This window comes from Prionailurus viverrinus, chromosome D4 (assembly GCF_022837055.1).
Source record: "Prionailurus viverrinus isolate Anna chromosome D4, UM_Priviv_1.0, whole genome shotgun sequence".
Taxonomy (NCBI): Eukaryota; Metazoa; Chordata; class Mammalia; order Carnivora; family Felidae; genus Prionailurus; species Prionailurus viverrinus.
Genome location: NC_062573.1, coordinates 68,390,616 through 68,410,230, shown reverse-complemented (window position 1 = coordinate 68,410,230; position 19,615 = coordinate 68,390,616). Strand labels below are relative to the sequence as shown.

General features: G+C 44.9%; 1 protein-coding gene across 2 annotated transcripts in view; it reads right to left on the bottom strand.

The window, feature by feature from the left end:
• Positions 1-14,398, bottom strand: part of GNAQ (G protein subunit alpha q) — a 317,775-nt gene extending 303,377 nt beyond the window's left edge. For both annotated transcript variants that reach the window (XR_007146310.1, XM_047830059.1), the window contains exon 1: positions 14,109-14,398. Coding sequence is in view for 1 of the 2 variants with exons in the window: in XM_047830059.1 (XP_047686015.1) it covers positions 14,109-14,244 (136 nt within the window). In the remaining variant the exon portion in view is untranslated. The remainder of the gene's footprint in view (positions 1-14,108) is intronic.
• Positions 14,399-19,615: the final 5,217 nt, after the last annotated feature.

Here is a 19,615-nt window from a genome sequence, read left to right as displayed (position 1 = left end):
ACTACAATTAAAAAAAAATACACTGTCGCACTAACAAGCATAAATGTGATGTAAAAGATTTATATTAACAGGGCAAGATATCCATTCCATATTACTGGATGAAAAAACCAAAGACATACAGAAGAACTTATGTTATATCATCTCTAATAGTATGAACTTCCATGTGTATGTATTTCACTGCCATTTTGGAAGAAAAAGAATCATACAACAGTGATATGGAAACACTACATTCAACCTAGTTTCACCTATAACAACAGTAAATCTGACTTTCATGGAGTATCTAAACCAGAATCAGACCTTTATTTCAAAACAGAATAGAAAAAGATCAGCATATTTGGCTTCAAAATAATTTAAAACTTCTGTATTAAATAGTTCAAAACAAAGACAAAGAAAAACAAAACACTGGGGTTAAGTTATTTACAGTAAATATGAAAATGGCAAACTTCATATGCATGTTCAGAACTCATAAACAGACAAAGGAAATAAGGAGACAACTTACAAAATAATAAGTTCAACTAGAAACAAACACATGGGCAATGATCATTCTCACTAGTGATCAAATAAATGCAAATTTTAAAATCACATACCTTTTTTTTTTGCCTATTAACTCATTAATACTCTCATAATATTGCTCATGATATTGCAAATTGCATACAATCACTTCAAAATGTGTCTTAGGTGTGTGCAATCAAGTCATAAAATTTTTCATAACCTCAGACCTAGAATTAACATTTCTATTAATCTATTCTAAAAGCATGTGTGTGTTTAAAAAATGCTAACTCCATCACAGCATTATTTTCAAAATAGTAACATTGAGAGAAATCTAGGTGTCCAAAAAAATGAGAGTAAGCAAGCAAATTAATATGTATCCTCTAAAAGAATATTATATAGCAATTCTAAATTCTAAATATTAATATGAAGTCTATACAATCATATAGAAAATGCTTACAACACAATGTTATATTATTATACAGTATGATTACACCTGAGCAAGACACATATAAAAATAAAACAGACTAGAAAGGAACACACACTCATACAAATCATGTTTCTTAAGTTCGTACACTCTGAATAAGTTCATGAATTAATTTTTTTTAATTTCAAACTTTGTGTAAAGAAACGATTCCATTATTTATAAGATTTCAAAATCACTGAACAATGAAACATAATAACAATGTACACCTGAAACTAATGTAACATTGTGTATCAACTATACTTCAAAAAAGGTTAACACCCTTTAAAAAAAAAGTTATTCACATAGAAGGGACTCATTCTTTTGAAGGGCAATGTGAAACCAAAATAATGTATTTCTTAAGAATGTAAGAAAATTCTTAACTGGAAGAAAATAAACACTTCTTGACTCAAACTCTATTAAATACGACAGTTCTTCTCATTATTAAACTTTACTATTTTAGAAGACAATCATACCACCAAAGGATAACTATCTCAAGTGCTCTTATTTTGCTCCAAAAAGAGAATAAAATACAATATAAACTCAGGCAATAGCATGCTGTCTGAAGATATATAAAGAGAGAATGTATTTAATAGAAAAAAAATCATTGTGTGGCCACATGATTTCAATACACTGGGATGCATATGCATTAATTAATTCTGGGACGGATACACTGTAATTTGAGTAGCAATTCACAGATAGACTCTAGGGATTTAGAAAAACCTTAGACAAGAATCTCTGTTCCCACCATAAGCATGGCCTGGAGTGGAAAGCCCTTATAGCAAATGTGTTTCTCAAAGGACACAGCTGGCGATTTTCATGAAAATATATTTGGAATCAAGATTTCCTAAGCAATACTATTAACGAAGTCCTATGATTTCCCCCATTAAAATGCAACCTTTTGTCAAGAACTGTATGCGTAGGGAAATACAAATTGCTTATCAGAAACGAATCAAGCAACATATAGGTATATTCTCTCACAGAACATGGGAAACTTTGGGGACTCGACGTTACAAGAGACTAGTATGTGCCCCAAATGTTTTAGTCATTTCTAATGTGCTCTGGATAACATCTCAGGTGGTGACCCAACACATAATATAGGAGGTGCAGAGGACATGCCATTTATTAGTCTGGACCACAGCAAGGGCCGTCCATCTCCAGAATCTGTGTCCTATCTGAGTTGGCTCCAAGATGATCCGGTAGCTTGGCAAAGTGTTAGTTCTTGACCCATTAGGAATCGATTGTTCATGAAAATACGGGTTGATTTCAAGTATCTTTTGTTTCAGCTCTTCCTACTTCTGTTCTCAAATTAATCAAATTATTCAAAATATATTTGCCTACATTTTCGAGTCAAGAAATCCTCATAACTCGATTCTATCATGAACAAAAGCACCCCATTTCAAATGCTGGTCATAAATGGAAACAGGCTTCAGGGCTTATTGAGTAATCTACTCCCTGGGCTTGGATGTAATAGCCCCAGAATGTGAACAGCTCCGAAGAGAACACAATCAATTGACAGGTGCCTTGATCAGCTAAAATTACATGTATTACATGCCTCCACAGTGAGTGTGAATCCACTTTGGCAAGACTATCTCAGGCTACTATGTATCTACTTATTGCCTTGGGCAACTGACAGGTGCTCTATTGTAGGAGAAGCAAGCCAGGTGAAAGCAGACTTCCTGCACAAGGATCTCTCAAGAGACATTCGAATAACCCATCGCCAGATTAGCAGAGTTCTCAATACAGTAAGAGATGCATTTCTGTCACCTTAAGCAGCTGCCAGGTTAAGTACACACACACACACACACACACACACACACACACACACACACAGAGGAATCATGGTGTACATTTTCTTTTTAATGTGTGAATGGTTTTTCTCAGGACACTGCTTGACATGAGCTTTGTGCCTGGTCTATTTAACCATCTCTGGGGGTAAAAGGTCAGGGGAGGACGCATGCAACAAGAGCACCTCCCACACAAGCAGACTGCTGCCCTTGCTCCTCTCCCAATCTGGGATCGGGGAAGCAAGGGCACAGGAGACGTGACCAGATGAGGAAATGCAGGGGGGCAGTGGAGCTCGTAAGAGAAGCTGCATTGGCCTGGCACTTTCCAACCACAGGCCAACTCACACAGCACCTCTCTGTTGTTCTCCTTTCCTTCCTCCAGAGTCTAGCGAAGACACGACCGCACCACCCCTCCAGGGAACAACAGCCTCTGTCCAGCCAAGCCCCGCCAGACTCACATTACTCTCCTTCATCTGTGACTGCTCTCCTTTTCCCCTGTACCTGTCCAACTCCATATCCAAAATCAAGCTGACAAGATAATGAGGAAGAGGCTGCGGCCGGGAGGAAAGCAGGGGTCGACGAGTGCCAGACCCCTGCCGGGCACCTCCAGGGGAATTGGGCTCTTCTGCAGACCTAGGCTGTGAGTCTAGCTGTTCTTTCTTTGGTCACAGAGCCCGTTCTCCAGAATGCAGACAAGAGACACAGGAAGTCGCCTCCTTGAAGTTTCTCTGAACATGGTCATGACAACTAAGGGCAGTTCAGAAAAACAGTCCACTACCTGTTTTTCTGATTTCAATAAAGGCCGCGTAAAAAAAAAGATGGGCACAGGAATGTAAGAGGAAATGGACACAAATGCTCCGTTCCTGGGTTGATTCTAAATCTCCCCTGGAAGGTGCTAGAAAAGGAGTCTACTGGCTCCCAATACACAGCAGTCCCCCAAACGTGCTCCACCAAGGTGTGAGGCACTCCTGGAGCCCAGACTCAGACGACCGACCCGCTCTCACTGAAAATGGCAGAAACGGGCTTGGGCAGCAGGTTCTCTGCAAGCAAATGGAAAGCATTGCTTAAAGCCCAATGAAGGGGAAAAAACTAGTAGCAGTGGGTCAAAGACAGCGGTCTAAGGGTACCCACGAAAGCTCCGGGGCAGGGGCCTGAGCAGGGCAGCACTTGAACACTGCCTGGTCCGCAGGCTCCACCCCTGTGCCTGCCAGGATATCGCCCTTCCTGCAGGAAGCAAGAGACCCATGCTGATATGACAGGAGGCTTTTGATACCATTCCCTGTGAAGGCAGTGAAACTATCAGCGGCGTGCCAGGCGGCATGGGGGCCGCTCTGGCCAGACTCGCTGATGCCTCCTCACTCTTCCCCGGAGCTGCCGAGCCTCCCGCAGGGTGCTCAGGGTGTCTTCCGGAAGGGAAGGAGAGGACGGTGAGGGCAGCCAGGAGTCCACCAGACCTGCCGATGCCTCCCGGAGGGCCTGTCACCACTGCAGAGGGTTGGGGCTCGGGGCCCCTCATCCAGGGATGAGCCTGGGCAGAAGGTGGCCAAGAGGCCAGAGCTGCAGACGGGGAAGCGGAGCAAGTTTCAACGTTCAGACAGCCGTGAGGTTCGGTCCAATGTCTTCATTCTACATGTCTCTGTAGAAAGAGTCCAGGAACAAATCTTTTTCCCTGAAGAAACACCTTCACAATAGTTCAAAGAGATATAGGGCAGGACCGCTTGACCTCCCTTTAGTTACAGGTTTTAGAAAAAACACACGAAACTAAACCAATGTGTGTGTGGGGGGGGGGGGGCAGGTATTTATTTACCCAAATAAACTTCCACAGCGCCTGCTACTGCTTCTGTGTGCTTGACCAATTCTCAAAAAAATATCACGAGTGTTAGAAAGACAAGAGTTAAACCCGTAGCAAGTACCCTGGCATTCTTTTAAGGGCAAACTAGGAACAAGAATTAAAGTCATCCTGTATTATTAGAACAAGTCACAGGAAATGGGTCAGCTCTTTAGGACAGGAGGAAAACTGCACTTACCATCTGCAGAAAGAACGTGTAGTATAATGAAGCTGCTCTGGAAAGGGGAGGTCCTAAAATATCCGTTCTGAGGGTCAGAAACTAACACTGTACCTTTGCCTTAAAAAAACAAACCCCAAAACATGCTCAGGCTGACTGGGTGCAACAAAAGCAAAGGCCTCTGCTGATGCTACCCCCCCCCCCCCATTCTGTACAGAAATACAATTAGAGGGGCTTTAAGGCTCTCTAGGTACGGAGATGAGAACGCTCACATCATGAAAATGGGGAAGATTCGCTCTTACTCCACACAGGCCTACACGCACCGTCCTCCTTTCTAGCAAACGCACTGCATCCTATTTTGAAACCCAGTGGGGTGTGATAGATTATCCAGCACTGGCTCACTCACTCTCTGCTGGGAATCGTGAACCAGTCTCCAGTCCCTGCCCTCTGGAAAAGGAAGGAGAATTCTACATTTTGTTCAGTAACAATGTATTTTGTTCCGGGGACTCAAGTGTTGCTAAAGACAGTTAATTATCTCCTACAAGCACATTCACAAGTGCCCTTTTAGTGTAGTAAAGCACCCAACTTCCCCTCACCAGCTCACAGCCACATGTTTGAAGGAAGCACCAACTTGGAAGTTCCCTAAATCTTAAAGAAATGTGCGTGCCAGGGAGTCTAAGAAACCCTTCCTGGCACCAAAGGGCACTGGGATGAAAGGGTAAATGAATGGGCGGTGTTTGCACAGAAGGGGGCTGTAGCAAACAGCTGGAATAACGGGCGGGTAAGCCACTCAAATGCTTGTCTCATTTTTTTAAATGTGTGCTTTTGAGAGAGAGAGAGAGAGAGAGAGAGAGAGAGAAACAGAGTGTGAGCAAACAAGGGGAAGAGACAGAGGGAGACACAGAATCCTAAGCAGGCTCCAGGCTCCAAGCTGTCAGCACTGAGCCCGACACAGGGCTGGAACCCACCAACCATGAGATCATGACCTGAGCCGAAGTAGAACGCTTAGCCGACTGAGCCACCCAGGTGCCCCAAAGTGCTGATCTTTAGTTGCAGTCACCAGGAAGTATACAGAAGATGCCAGCAATCACCCTGCTTGCCCTAACAGCAAAAAGAAAGGTAGGGAAGAAACAATAAAAATAAAGATTTCATCAGAGTCTTGAAAATGTAAAAAAGCAAAAGAAAAACTCTTGATTTTTTAACAACTGGTGGTGATCAAAAAAAAAGTCAAATTCCAGGAAGAGGCAATTAATACATGATTTCAGTTCTCTAAAGGGAAAAAACTCAAGGCTATTTTAGAATTATGCATGACTATGTTTCTAAACATCACTATTCACTTCCTGCAACAGAGCCAAAAAGTCTCACTCTCGCTCTTTCTGTGGATCAATTATTGTTCCTTTCTGTGAGGTTTCAGGAATACAATGGCATTAATGACATTCCTGTTCCCAACCGCACCACAATCTATTCCGCACTTCCTTGAAACAACTACTTTGTTTCTTAAGTAGTCAAACTGCTCACAATCCAAAATTAATCCTGTAATAAAGGTGCATGGAATTTTTAAATTTCAAAGGACCTGTGTAACAGTTTTCCATTCAAACTGCTGCATGCACTTCTATTGGCTTTTCAGGCTGAAACAATATGAGAACGCTCAACTGAATCACTCCCGCTAGACAATGAATGAGAAGCAGGACCGGGAGACAAAGACTATTCCGTTGTTAAAACCCAACTGCTTTTACTGTGCCCCAGGTGGCCCACGAAACGGCAAAGAGGAGTGTGGCAAATGGAGAACATATGGATGATGCACGTTAGACGGAAGCAAGAAGTGTACGTTCATGTCCTCTGATTGCCCTTTCTTTGGAGAATCCAGCTGCCCACCCTTCTGTGCCCACAAAGCCCCCAGTTACTGACAACAGAATCACTGTAAACTGAGCAAGGCTTTGTCTATGCTGGGATACAAAAAAACAAAACAAAACAAAACAAAACAAAACCAAAGCCGCCATCTTTGGCCTCAAGGAGCTTCCAACCCAATTAGTGCTCAGGGCAAGTGGTCAGTAATGACTTCTCATGGTTGAAGGCATTTTTGCCGATAGGCTCCTAGGAAGTAATTCTCAAGGTCATCTGCTTTCTCCAGTTGTGTAATCCCCGGGAAGCTTGTACAATGGCCTTGAGATTATTTTGGTTTTTTCTTTGTATTAAGAGCCAATAGAAAAGCCAATGCCAGGAAGGATAAAACTCAGAAGGACATGTCTGTCCGAGGGCGTCTACTGGGAAACAGCAAAACTGTGAAAAGTACTTGTAGTCTTCGTTGCTGACGAGTAAAAAATAAGGAGTGTCTCACACAGCACATTATTTTGTATAAATGAGGGGCTTAATACTTGCTCATTTGACCAGCATTCTCTATGCAGCTGTTCTTTCATAAGATATGTCTGATTAAAAAAAAAAAAAAAATTGGAGGAAGTGTTTATTTTCCAATATCTGGCAAGTGTTTGTGGAATAAATGAATTTGAAGTATGTTCTTAACTTTATTTTTAACACGAATTTTGTTCTTAATATTTAACCATGAAGTCTTTGAACAAAATATTCTGCTCTGATCTCAGAAATTATTGCTAGGTATAAAGGTCAACCCCAGAGCTAGTCAGTGAATTCAGATTTTGGTTCTCAGCATCAAAATACGGATATTTTTGTCAAGTCCAGATCCATGGCCAACCACCTAGAATTTAGGAACTCATTTCCAACAGCATGGTTAGGTCATTTTTTTTTTCTTTTTACTGCATGATAGATGAGAAATCAGACAGATTTTTACATATCGGTAACATAACAAATCAAAGGTGATTGTGGAACAACTTCCTATCATTTTATTAGTAACAGCTGTTCACGCAAAACAGTGTTTGGGTCTGAGAACAGCTCTGTCTTCAATGTTACTCCATTCGGCAGCACAGGAGAAAACATTCACTGTTTACTGAAGTCAGTTATTGCCACAGATTTAATTACCAGCAATCACACTTTTTACCTTCTATTGCTATTTCACACTTCCCTAGGATGAATTCTGCAAAGATCTTAACATTGCTTAAAAGCCATGATACCAGTTTCCTTTTGAAAAATGTCATCACCCTCCCAGCTGAAACAACGAAATTAGACTTTAAATTTGTTGCTACAAATACTTGTATTTCCCTCAAGCCAAAACAGTGTCTGGAGCAAACAGGCTCCCTCCCTCTACCTCCTTAGGAAGAAAGCAATCCTAACCTTCTTAAAATGGCTTCTCTCTCCCAAGATGTACCATTTGAGTTCCCTGCTTTTCCTCTACAACACCCAATCAACATTTCCATTAATGTCAACAGAACTAATCACCTCCCCTTAAAGAAAAATTAACATGAATGCTGGAATCAAAATCATCCTTGGAAAATCTAGTTCATTTCTTCTCAAGTGTAAGTTCGCCTGGATCATGAAGAAAAATCTGTTCCTTTTTTCTGCTAAGTTTAGCATAGCACGCAGCCACACAACTGTGAAAGCTGTGTCAGGTCCTTAAAAATTCATCTGTAATAAAAATCATAACTATATTGAATAGGCACCTACAAAATTGAATATAAACCATCTCCTATAAAGTGGAGCTGTGTTGTTGTTGTTACTGTTGTTGTTTTTTAATGAGAAGGAGGCTATCAAATTTATTTGTAATAAACAAAATGGCCACTAAATTATTCTTCTGGTTCTCCTTTCTAAATTTACCTTAAAAAATCTGAATCGATATATAGGGGATAACTTCACTGTTCAGCATGGTTTTAACATGTGCCAAAGCTCCCACAGGAAGAAATCACATGTAAGCAAAAGGATGAGTTCCACGGCAGATCTAGACAATGGATCTACGTGGCTCGAAGCAAAAATCTTACTCTGAAGGCTCTGCTGTAGTCAGAGCTACAATTCTGATTCTTATGAGGGATGCTAACACTCCACCCTTCGGATAGAAACTATAAGTCCCGTGTTTCAAACAACAACAACAAAAACAAAAAACCAGAAAGAAAAAGAGGAAATGCATCCAAGTAAATCCTGACATTTAGAAACATATTTAACACTTGGAAGCAAAAAGAGTAACAAAAATAAAACTGGTTGGTTTTAAAGCAGCCTCATCAACACCATCGTTTGGTATTTCCAGGGAGATGCTGTCATTAGGGCTGCGTACAGGGATCCTTGCCTTCCCTGGTTCTGAAGGGCCGTCCTAGACAGCCACTAACTTCTAGGTTAACTCAGACCATCAACATCCCCATTCTTCTCCAGTGAACTCTACAGAGGGGTCGTGGGGCAGGCGCTTTTATCCACGCCCACACGAATGAACTCTCCATACAATCTAAATCTGTCAGGCAATTCCCAGCCTTCTTGCTCTGTAACTGTACAGTTTTCAGTACAAATATATACCTCTCAATCAAAAATATTCCATCTGCCATTCTTTTTTAATTTTTTTCATGTTTGTCCATCTTTTTAACTTTATTGATTTTCTGAGAGAGCACAAGTGCATGGGGGAGGGGCGCAGAGAGACAGAGAGAGAGAGAGAGAGAGAGAGAGAGAGAGAGAGAAAGTCCCTAGCAGGCTCCACACTGTCAGCACAGAGCCTGACATGGGGCTTGAACACATAAACTGTAAGATTATGACCTGAGCCGAAATCAAGAGTCAGATGCTTAACCCACTGAGCCCCCCAGGCGCCCTCCATCTGCAACTCTTAAAACTCTGTATTTGATCATTGTGGTTCTCATTTAACTGTACAGATAAATCACAAAAATCTGTCACCTGTATGCTGGAGAATTTAAAATTCACTCTGTTGAGTATGTCATGGGGAAAGTGTATGACCAGAAGATGACAGGGTTAAATTAGCTTCTACACGATAAAAAGTAAGCAAGATATCGAATGGTTTCTTCTTTTTCTTTTTAAAAAAAAAAAAAAAATTTTTTTTTTCAATGTTTATTTAATTTTGGGACAGAGAGAGACAGAGAATGAACGGGGGAGGGGCAGAGAGAGAGGGAGACACAGAATCGGAAACAGGCTCCAGGCTCTGAGCCATCAGCCCAGAGCCCGACGCGGGGCTCGAACTCACGGACCGCAAGATCGTGACCTGGCTGAAGTCGGACGCTTAACCGACTGCGCCACCCAGGCGCCCCACTTCTTTTTCTTTTAAACTTTCATACTTTAAGCGTGACTGTTACCATTCCCAAATTCATCCAGCACAGAACTGTAATACACTGGTTCAATATGTGATGTAACAACTTACATTAACACTTTCTATCCTGGAATGCACTTACATCCAACAGGCTCAAAGAGTTACATTCAATTGTTTAAAGATCATGATTTTACCTGCCACAGATTAAAAGCATTACATATCCCTGTGTTTCCATAATTTATTCATTACTTTATGCTCCTAATTTGTCGGGGGGGGGGTCATAAATAAATGTACTCACTCAACAAACATTTATTGAGAGCATTCTATGAGTTAGGTATTGTGCTAGAAGTTGGACTATCATAGTGAGCAGTACAGACACAATCCCTAACCTCATAAACTACTGGCCTAGAAGAGGAAGAAAATCTACAATCATATATGTAATTCAGTTAGAAGATAAAGAACATACATTCTTCCATGTAAGACTGGCCTAAACTCTGCCTATATTCAATAGGTGGAATTCAATCAAAAAGGCTTGCTAAATCTTCCCATTTGATGATTAAGATCTAAAGAGTAAAGATTCTAAAAACATGTAAAGTAAGAACAGATTTAAGAGGGAAAAGATATATTTTCAAGGAACTAAAAAAATTTTCTGCATGAATATCTGTGACTGAATGCAGGGATTCAAAGCCATTTGTTATACACAGACTTAAAGACACATTAATATTCAATAGTGTGACCTATGTGCTACAAATAGAAATATTTAGGGGAGCCTGGGTGGCTCAGTCAGTTAAGCATCCAACTTTGGCTCAGGTCATGATCTCACAGTTCACGTGTTCGAGCCTCTCATTAGGGTCTATGCTGACAGCTCAGAGCCTGGAGCCTGCTCCAGATTCTGTGTCTCCCTCTCTCTCTGCCCCTCCCCTGCTTGTTCTCTGTCTCTCAAAAATAAATAAATGTTAAAAAAAATTTATTTAAATAAGTATTTAGTTAGTATTAATATTGATCAACTAGAGGAAATACCATATACTTTATACCTACAAAGCATATAAAACTTCAACCAAGTTAAAATGTTCTCTTGCATATATACGTATATATGCAAGTTTTCTTTGAGCCGGCAAGGAAAATACTTATTTAAATAAATTCAGAGAAAGAATATGGTAAAGAAAACAACAATTCAGAACTAAATATGGTGTTTTATGGTGGTAAGTTTCTGGATTCATTTAAAAAAAGAATAAACAATCAAAACATATTAGTACAGAATTGGAAAATACGTTGTCATAATTGCTGTGTAAGTATCAAAAACGATTCCCATTTTACTGCTACACTTTCATCTAGGCAGTTCCCTTTCTAATTCTTTACGCTAACACATAAAATAATTATGTGAACAATGCAAAGATCACCTGCCAAATAAATCCATTTCCACTAAAATGGTGTCATGTCTTAAAGTTTACTTTGACAATAATCTTATACTGAATGTCACTTAAATACAAGAGTGAGCCCTCGATTTAAATAAGGTAGCTAAAAACATCAGTAAATCTTTAAACTGTGTAAGGATAAAACCCGTAGCCTCCTTTGGACAGGTAGGAAAAGGAAGCTTCGGTGAACTCATCAAAGCAGCTGATCCAAGAGCAGCTCCTCAAACAGAAGCCCTCCCAGATATCTGGTTCAAGTCAACCATTATCTTCCTCCTGGACTCAAAAAACTGTGAAATCAGAAGCCCACACACACAACACACACACATACACACACCCCTACATTTAGGAGAGAGTATTTACTGTAGAAATAGTGTAGGTATCACACTCCTTCCGCTACAAAAGCAACATATCTAGATCACAAAGCTGTAAGAAATAGTATGTGATGCCTAGGGATCATGTTCCTAACAAAAAGTTGTACAATTTTTGAATGTTACTAATGAATGTAGGTGCTAAATTAATGTCAGATTTTCCACTCCTGATAGGCCATACTTGGGGGCTGGCACAAGGCTGTATTAAATCCTACTCAAATATCTAAAAAGAGACCAAGTTCCCCATTACTACCACTTTAGTAGGAAAACTGTTAATTTTTTTTCTCATAAAATTATCTCCAAGTGCATTTTTAAAACATCATATGTTATTTCAACACACAGTATGTAATTATGTCCGTATATGTGTATTTCCCTCAAAGTCTTCCTCCTAGATAATCTAACCTAGGCCTTCCAACGGACAAACCCCCTGCGTTCTAATTCCAGCTGCTGGCACCTAGAGCTGTCACATTTCAGGAAATAGGGATGGCTTGAGAGATTTCAAATGCTGTATTCACAGCTAAACATAAACAAAGACTGTAAACAGGGCAAAAGAAAATCCCTTCTGAAGTCTCTCTAAAACACATGCTTTTTCCCTTAATCGTGCACTTGTACACTCTATGCGTATTTGTCTTCCCCTATTTTTCCCAATCTTGAGAATTTGCAACATATTCAATCACACATTATTCAGCCATTAGAAGTAGCCCAAAATGAGAAAAAAAAAACATTTTTTTAATCTTAATATTCCAAATGCAGTTTTCCACTCCCCTGGCTTCGTTCCCTAAAGCCCACCTCTTTTATCCAATGCTCTGCCTTCTGTTCTTTACAAACAAGTATACATTTATCTCATCTGGTTTCAAGACATAAAGCATGACATGTAAATTAACCATTTGTAACTGTCTGTAATGATTATATTTTGTTCCCTCTTGTAAGTGATCCAGTACCCAAGCAGTTCAGTCCCAAAGGCAACTGGTTCCTTGAACCAAGAGATGGAATGCTCAAGAAAGAAAACGCACGCTTCTTCAATCTGAATTGACAGCACAATCTTTCTTTCTTCCAGACATGTCTGAGGAACATTTATTATACGCGCAAATATCTTGAACACAAGTGCAGGCATTTTTCAGGCCTGTTACTGCAAAGCTGTTTATTCTTCCTACCACCATAGCTCAGGGTTAGGTCACGCTGGCTCCTATGTGCACCCTGATCCTGGATTCTGAACAGTCTCTAAAAGATAATAATCAATAGAATTCCTCTTTGAGAAATGGCATTTTCTTTATAACTTTGTGTGAAGACAGAACGTTGGGTTGTTGTTGGGTTTGTTTGTTTGTTTGTTTTAGAGACTGAAGGGAAATTTTTGCTCCACACTTCCCGTTTTCCTTCTAGCCTAGATCCCAAAGATATTAAAATGCTGTCCGTTTTAAACAAAAGGTTTCTATTTGTTTCCGGGAGAGTAACTGAGAGGCTGCACTGGTTTTCAGTAGTAACTATTGTGAATTCAGGCCTGCATCTGGGTTGCCTCATTAAACAAAAGAAACCCGTCGCTGTCAACAACCACACAGCACAACCCTCCGTATCCCTCCTTTTTTCCTGGAAAAAATGGTGCTGACGAGAAACAAACCTGTCACCATCCACTGGTCAAGAAACTCTTCTGGATCCCTCCTTTCGGTGGTCTGGTGGCTAGAGAGCAGCAGCACTTGTGTGACACATTTGAGCTTGCCTGCCCGCCCCCCCCCCCCCGAAATACATAAACCCCCTTTCTTTAGAGAGCCAACCACTAGGCTCCCTCATCATCACTCCATGGACAATCCAGTCGCGAGTCTGACCACCATTCCCCCCAGACCCCCACCACTGGAAATGGATGCACACAGGCAACCCTACCGCAGGCAGTCCCCCAGTGTGCCCCGGCGCGGATCGCCACCCTCGGGCCACATGCACGCACGCACACACACCACAGTTCCCCTCTCCGGCACGGGGCGCCACAGCAAAGACACTGGAAGTTCGACCCCGCTGCCCACCTTCCCACCCCCGCACCTCTTCCCCCGAAGGGATTTGCCATTTGGCAGATGCACAGCATAGAAACGCGCTCCCGGGAGGCACAGCCCTCAGGAATACCAAGGGGCACACGCCGAGGCCCGGGACGGGGCAGCCCCGACCCCTCTGCGCGTGTGTGCTTGCGCGCGTGCGTGTGTGTGTGTGTGTGTGTGTGTGTGCGCGCGCGCGCGCGCGTGTGTGTGTGTGTGTGTGTGAATGTGCTGCGCGCGCGCCCGCGCGGGTGCAGGTAGTGGCCGGGGACGCGCCCGCCGAGGGTCCGGGCGAGCCGCGGGCGCCCGGGGGCGGGGGCCGCGGAGGGCAGCGGACCCGGGGGGGCCGGGGGCGGCGAGCGGGGGCCGCGGAGGCCCGGCGGGAGGGCCCGAGGCAGCCGGCCCCGGGCTGTACTCACCGAGCAGCAGCAGCTTGAGCTCCCGGCGGGCGTCCCGCTTGTCCCTGCGGAGCTGCCGCTCGATCTCGTCGTTGATCCGCCGGGCTTCCTTGGCCTCCTCGCTCAGGCAGCACGCCATGATGGACTCCAGAGTCATTCTTCCAAAGTGCCTCCGCTGCAGCCCCGCCGGCACCCCCTGCTCACACGCGCGCACACACACCCTCCCGCCCTCGCTCCCCCGAGGCAGCGGTGGCCGCCGAGCCCCCGCCGCCCGGGCGCGCGTCCGGGACGAGCTCGGGGAACGGCCGCGGGGGCCGCGGCCAGGGCCGGGGCCACCAGGTGGGCCGGGGGCGCGGCGGGAGCGGGCGGCTCGGGCCGCGGGGAGGAGCGAGGCGGGCGCGGGAGGCGGCCGCGGGCGCTGGCTCGGGGGGCGCGCGAGGGAAGGCCGCCGCGCCCGGCCTCGCTCAGACGCCCGCGCCTCCTTCCCCGGGAACGGGCGGCCCGCCTAGCCCCCCGCGCCGCCGCCGCCGCCGCCGCCGAGGCTCCCCTAAGCCCTGCGCCCGGCGGCGAGAGCACATCCACCGGGGCGTCCCCGCAGCGAGCGGCCGCCGACGGCTCCCCGCGCCCGGCGCGCCCGCTCCTCGCTGCCGCTTGACACGGCTCCCGGGCGCCCTGGGCCCTGCCCGCGCCCACCGCCCGGCTCGCGCGCAAAGCCCGCTCGCCGGCTCGCCCGCCGCGCGCTCAGCCGCCTCCGCCTCCGCTCCGCCTCCGCCAGACGCCCACCCCCGGCCCCGATTGCCAGGCGCGGAGCGACTGCTCACTGCTCGCCCTCCCCCTCGCCACACACACACATTTTCTTCTTTCTCTGAACTGGAGCACAGATCCGGGAGGGAGGCGGCGGCGGCAGCGGCGGCGGGAGGAGGAGGGGAGGCGGAGGGAGGGGATGGGCGCGGGAGGAGGGGAGCGGGGAGGCGGCGCCGCCCGGCCCCTCCTGGAAGGCTTTCCTGGGCTCGCAGCCGCCGCGGCGCGCCTCCCAGTGCGGCTCTCGCCTCGCCCGCCGCTCCCCAGGCTGCACCGGCCCCTCGGGCTCTGCGGGCGCCTCCCGCTCCCGCGCGCCGGTGGGGGCCGGCGGGCGCAGCGGTCACGGCCGCCCCCCGGGGAGGGGCGGGTCGGGGCCGCCGCCAACCTGCCGCTGCCCGCCCGGGCGTGGTGGAGCAGGAATATGGCGGCCTCTGCCTGCCGCTCGGCCCCCGGCCCAGGAACGCGGACTCGCGGGAGGCGGCCCCGCCAGCCCCCCAGCCCGGGCCGGCTCCGCGAACCGTCCGCGCTCGCGCCCCACCACTCCCGGGCCGCGCGGGTCGGCGCCGCCTCCCGGCCACTTCTGGGGTCTTTCCCGTTCCTATTTCCAAAACGCCATTCGGTTACAAAAGTATCTCGCGTCACCTCTGACCCCAATTCGGTCTTAGATACACTCGGTCGTGGAGTGCGACTGGGGAAGGAGGAACTGTCACCGGTTCCCGGGGGGGGGGGGGGGGGGGGGGGGGAGGGAAACTGTCCACAAAGTTACGGGAGATACACATCTAAATCCTGCAAACGAAGCTGTCCAAGTTTCCAAGAGCCTCCTGATGGCTTCCAGTTTATATGCCATTGAGGTTGTTTCTGTTTTGTTTTGTTACAAACTCTTCTGGAAAAGGCACACGATGTTTAACAGCCAAGTGATCAAATTTGCCCTTCTAGACCGAGATTGAATTATGCTCGACTTACAGGAAAATGCAGAATCATGTGGAAGCAAAGGGAAGAATCAAATAGAAAAAAAAGGGGGGAGGGGGGACAAGATTGCCCCAGCAGAATCCCATTCTAGTATTTTGGTTTTCCACTTTCAATTGAGGCAGTTTACTTTAAAATGTTTGTTTATTTTGTTGTGATGGTCGACTGATAAATGGCAAAAAAAAAAAAAAATCTTGCTCATTCAGGTTTTATTTTGTCTAACAGCTGCAAAAGGGGAACTCCTTTTGCTTCCGGCTTTCATGGAACCTGTGGTGTCCAGAGTCAATTGTATTTTATGACAGGAATCCCTTTTTCATATTTCATGTTTTCTGAAATGTCTCTGGAGCAACGTGCTTATCCAGAGTGGAAAGGAAGGTCGTGACCGTACCATTGCTACAGGTCAAGAATGCATATAGGCTTCCTGAGTGACAGGTGTGTAACTACCTTCTTTTATGTGCCATTACTTCCACCCCCTTGACACACACATGCACACACACACACACACACACACACCCCAGGACTTAGATCAAACAAGTCATGGAGGCATAAGATCTATACTGTAGGCTCCCTTTCTAAATATCTGGGCTACAAAATGATTAAAGTTCACATAGGCCAGGAAAGCAAAGACAAATCTCACCCCCTTTATGTGGACTCCTATGTCACTAGAGGGGTGCCTGGGTGGCTCAGTTAGTTAAGCACCAGACTCTTGATTTGGACTCCAGTCTTTATCTCACCATTCCCAAGACTGAGCCTTGCCCATCAGGCTGTGCACTGACATGCAGAGCCTGCTTGGGATTCCCTCTCTCCCTCTCTCTCTCTGCCCCTTGCTCACTCTTGTGCACACAATCACTCTCAAAGTAAATATATAAACTTAAAAAAAAAGCCACTAGACTTTCTGTGAAATTAAAACTTAAAGTTAAGTGACTAATGAAATTAAAGAGTGAAATTCAATATGCAGCAATTTTAAATGGCTTCAGAGGAAAATTTTTAATTGTAAGTTTGTATCCTCTAACATACGTATATATGAGTTTCAGAGAGAGATTAAATACCAAAAAAATCAAATGACAGGAAGCTTTAAGTCTCTGGGGTCCTAGCCAAGGAGCCTCTGAAATTTTTGAAAATGTCGCTCAAACTGTACTATCCATCTATCAGATAATCCATTTTGACTGAATTGACATGCTCTTTGACGAAAGGAATTACACCATTTGATACTATCAAAATCCATTTTTTCACCCCTGGATCCCAAGCATCAGGGACAATCCTTGGCACTCAGTAGATATTTGAATGGATGAAATCAATCAATAGGAGGATGTTTCTTCATGTATTGCAAAGAAATCAGAAAGTAAGCCAGTACTCTCTGACAGTGATGAAGCCATGTATGGATGACAAGAAGGAAACAGGAAAAGAAAATTCAAATTTAGACCCCAGATCTATCCAGAAACCTTTACATATGTATCTGGAAAGCATTTGCCAAACAAACATTCATACAACCTAAGTCAAGCAAACAAAATCCATGTAGAAACTCTTAACGTTATTAACCATATTTTAGAAGTAAATAAAATATGCAACTAAACATGTATCATATTCCAAAGCCCCAGTTCATTGAGTTAACATGTATTCATTGCCTGCTATGTGTCAATAAGGAGAGAGTGCAGGAAGTGAGAGATGGTCTTGACCTCATTAGGCCTTAGAGTCTTTGTTTTTTTAATGTTTATTTATTTTTTGAGAGAATGGGAGAGAGCAGGGGAGGGGCCAAGAGCAAGGGAGACAGGAGATAGAGAATCCCAAGAAGGCTCCACACTATCAGCACAGAGCCCAACATGGGGCTCCAACCCATGAACCACAAGATCATGACCTGAACCAAAGTCAAGAGTCAGATGTTTAACTGAGTAAGCCACCCAGGCAACCCTAGGCTTAGAGTGTTAAGGCATGAGGCTCTGAACAGCCATAATAAAAGAAAGTGAAATCAATTTGTATTAAAACCAGAATAGACGTAACAATAATAAAGGCAGAAAAAGGCAGAAATAATTCATTCTGGTAGGGGGAACTAGAGGAGACTTCATACAAAAGGGGATATTTGGATGCATCTTAAAGAATGAACAGGCTTTCAATAAATACGTGTCTACATCACTTAAGTCAGCATTTCCAAATCACCCCCAAACAGACAATGAGATGATAAGCCATTCTGAGAATTGAACAGCAATGAGTACATGACTGAAAAGCAAACCACACAGCCCTCAGAGCATAGAATGCCAGAGGGAAATGGGAAGACTGTCACCTTTTCCATGGCATCCTGAGATGGACAGCTGCACCATGTTCCTATTACCCTCCTCCGTAGGGACTAGAAAAGGAAAACAGTCAAAGGCGTACTTCAGTCCAAGGCATAGTTCAGTTTCCGGGAGTGATCCCAGAATAAGAGAATGAAAGGCTGAACTCATGTAAAAGGAGTTCCTGGGGAGGAAGAAGCCTGCATCGCTCCTGTTCCCAGAGTCACTTAGCATGGCTGCTTCATAGCACGCCCTGCACCGCTGTAATTCTCTGTTTCTCTACCTCAGCCTCCTCTCCCAGTGCCCTGTCTCTATCTGTCATCTCTCAGTCTCAACTGCTTTCAGGGCACCCTAAAGAGTGCCCAGCCTGGAAGAGATACTCAGTTAAGTGATGAATAAACAAAAGAATAGGAGAACCTACGTCAACAACAAACACACTGCAAGACTGCCTGTCCCAGGCAGTGCATTATGCCAGATGCCTGAGGCATACAAAGCCCTTAAAGCCTTAATAATCTGTTTGGGCAGACAGTCCACATGCACAAAAGAATAAACAGCAATGCAAAATGAGAAGCTCTCACTGCTAACCTACAGCAGAGAGAATGGACTGCTAGGGGAGTTCAGAAGAAGGAGCAGTTGTTCAAACCAACCCAAAAGAGTATGGGTAGACACACGATGATGGTCACCTGAAAGACCAATTAGAAGTCGGCCTGAACCATTGCAGATCCGACAAGAGCTGGGAAAGAGCTGTTCCGGGCAGAGCTTGCTGGCACAGCTGTCTAGCCAAGGAATAAAGTAGCCTTGCTCCTGGGAAGGCCAGCAAGCAGGCCCAGGGAGACTCAGAGAGCTGCAAATGGCTCCACCTAGAGGGAAATTTTCAAAACAGCAGAAAGATGACGATTCTTTGTTGAAAGAAAGGGTTTCAGGGCCAACATGTTGAAGATGAAAAACCAGGCATGAAACAGTATCTCCTTCTGAAAGAGAAAATACCCACACTTCAGAGCCACCAAACAGATATTCTAGATGAAGCCAAGTACTTCCTTCCATCACCACCCTTATAAGTGCTTCCAAGTGATCTCCTCTTAGTACTCAAACATATCCATTCTGTGCTTATCCCAGGTTAGCATCATCAAAGCAAGCCCTGTACCTCACAGTGGAAAGGCCATCAAGTCCCAAGAGACTGGAAGGCTCTGAAAGGCTGGCCAGACGGCAGCTATTCTTAAGCTGGGTACACCAGAGAAGCCGTTTACTAATGTTTGATGAATGAATGAACGAATGACTGAATGCCCCGCTAAGACGAAGAGAGCACACTGGCGGTCTTTGACCTGACCAAGTGTTGCTTTTGACATAATGGTGCCATTGAAAATTTTGAATTAGCTTCCAGAACTTAAACATCAAGAGACTCATGCAGAAATCTGGATTTCAGTTCCTGGTCAAGAGCCAGCAATCCCAGGCCTCTATTCCCAGATGACAACCATTCCCATCACCTGATTTACT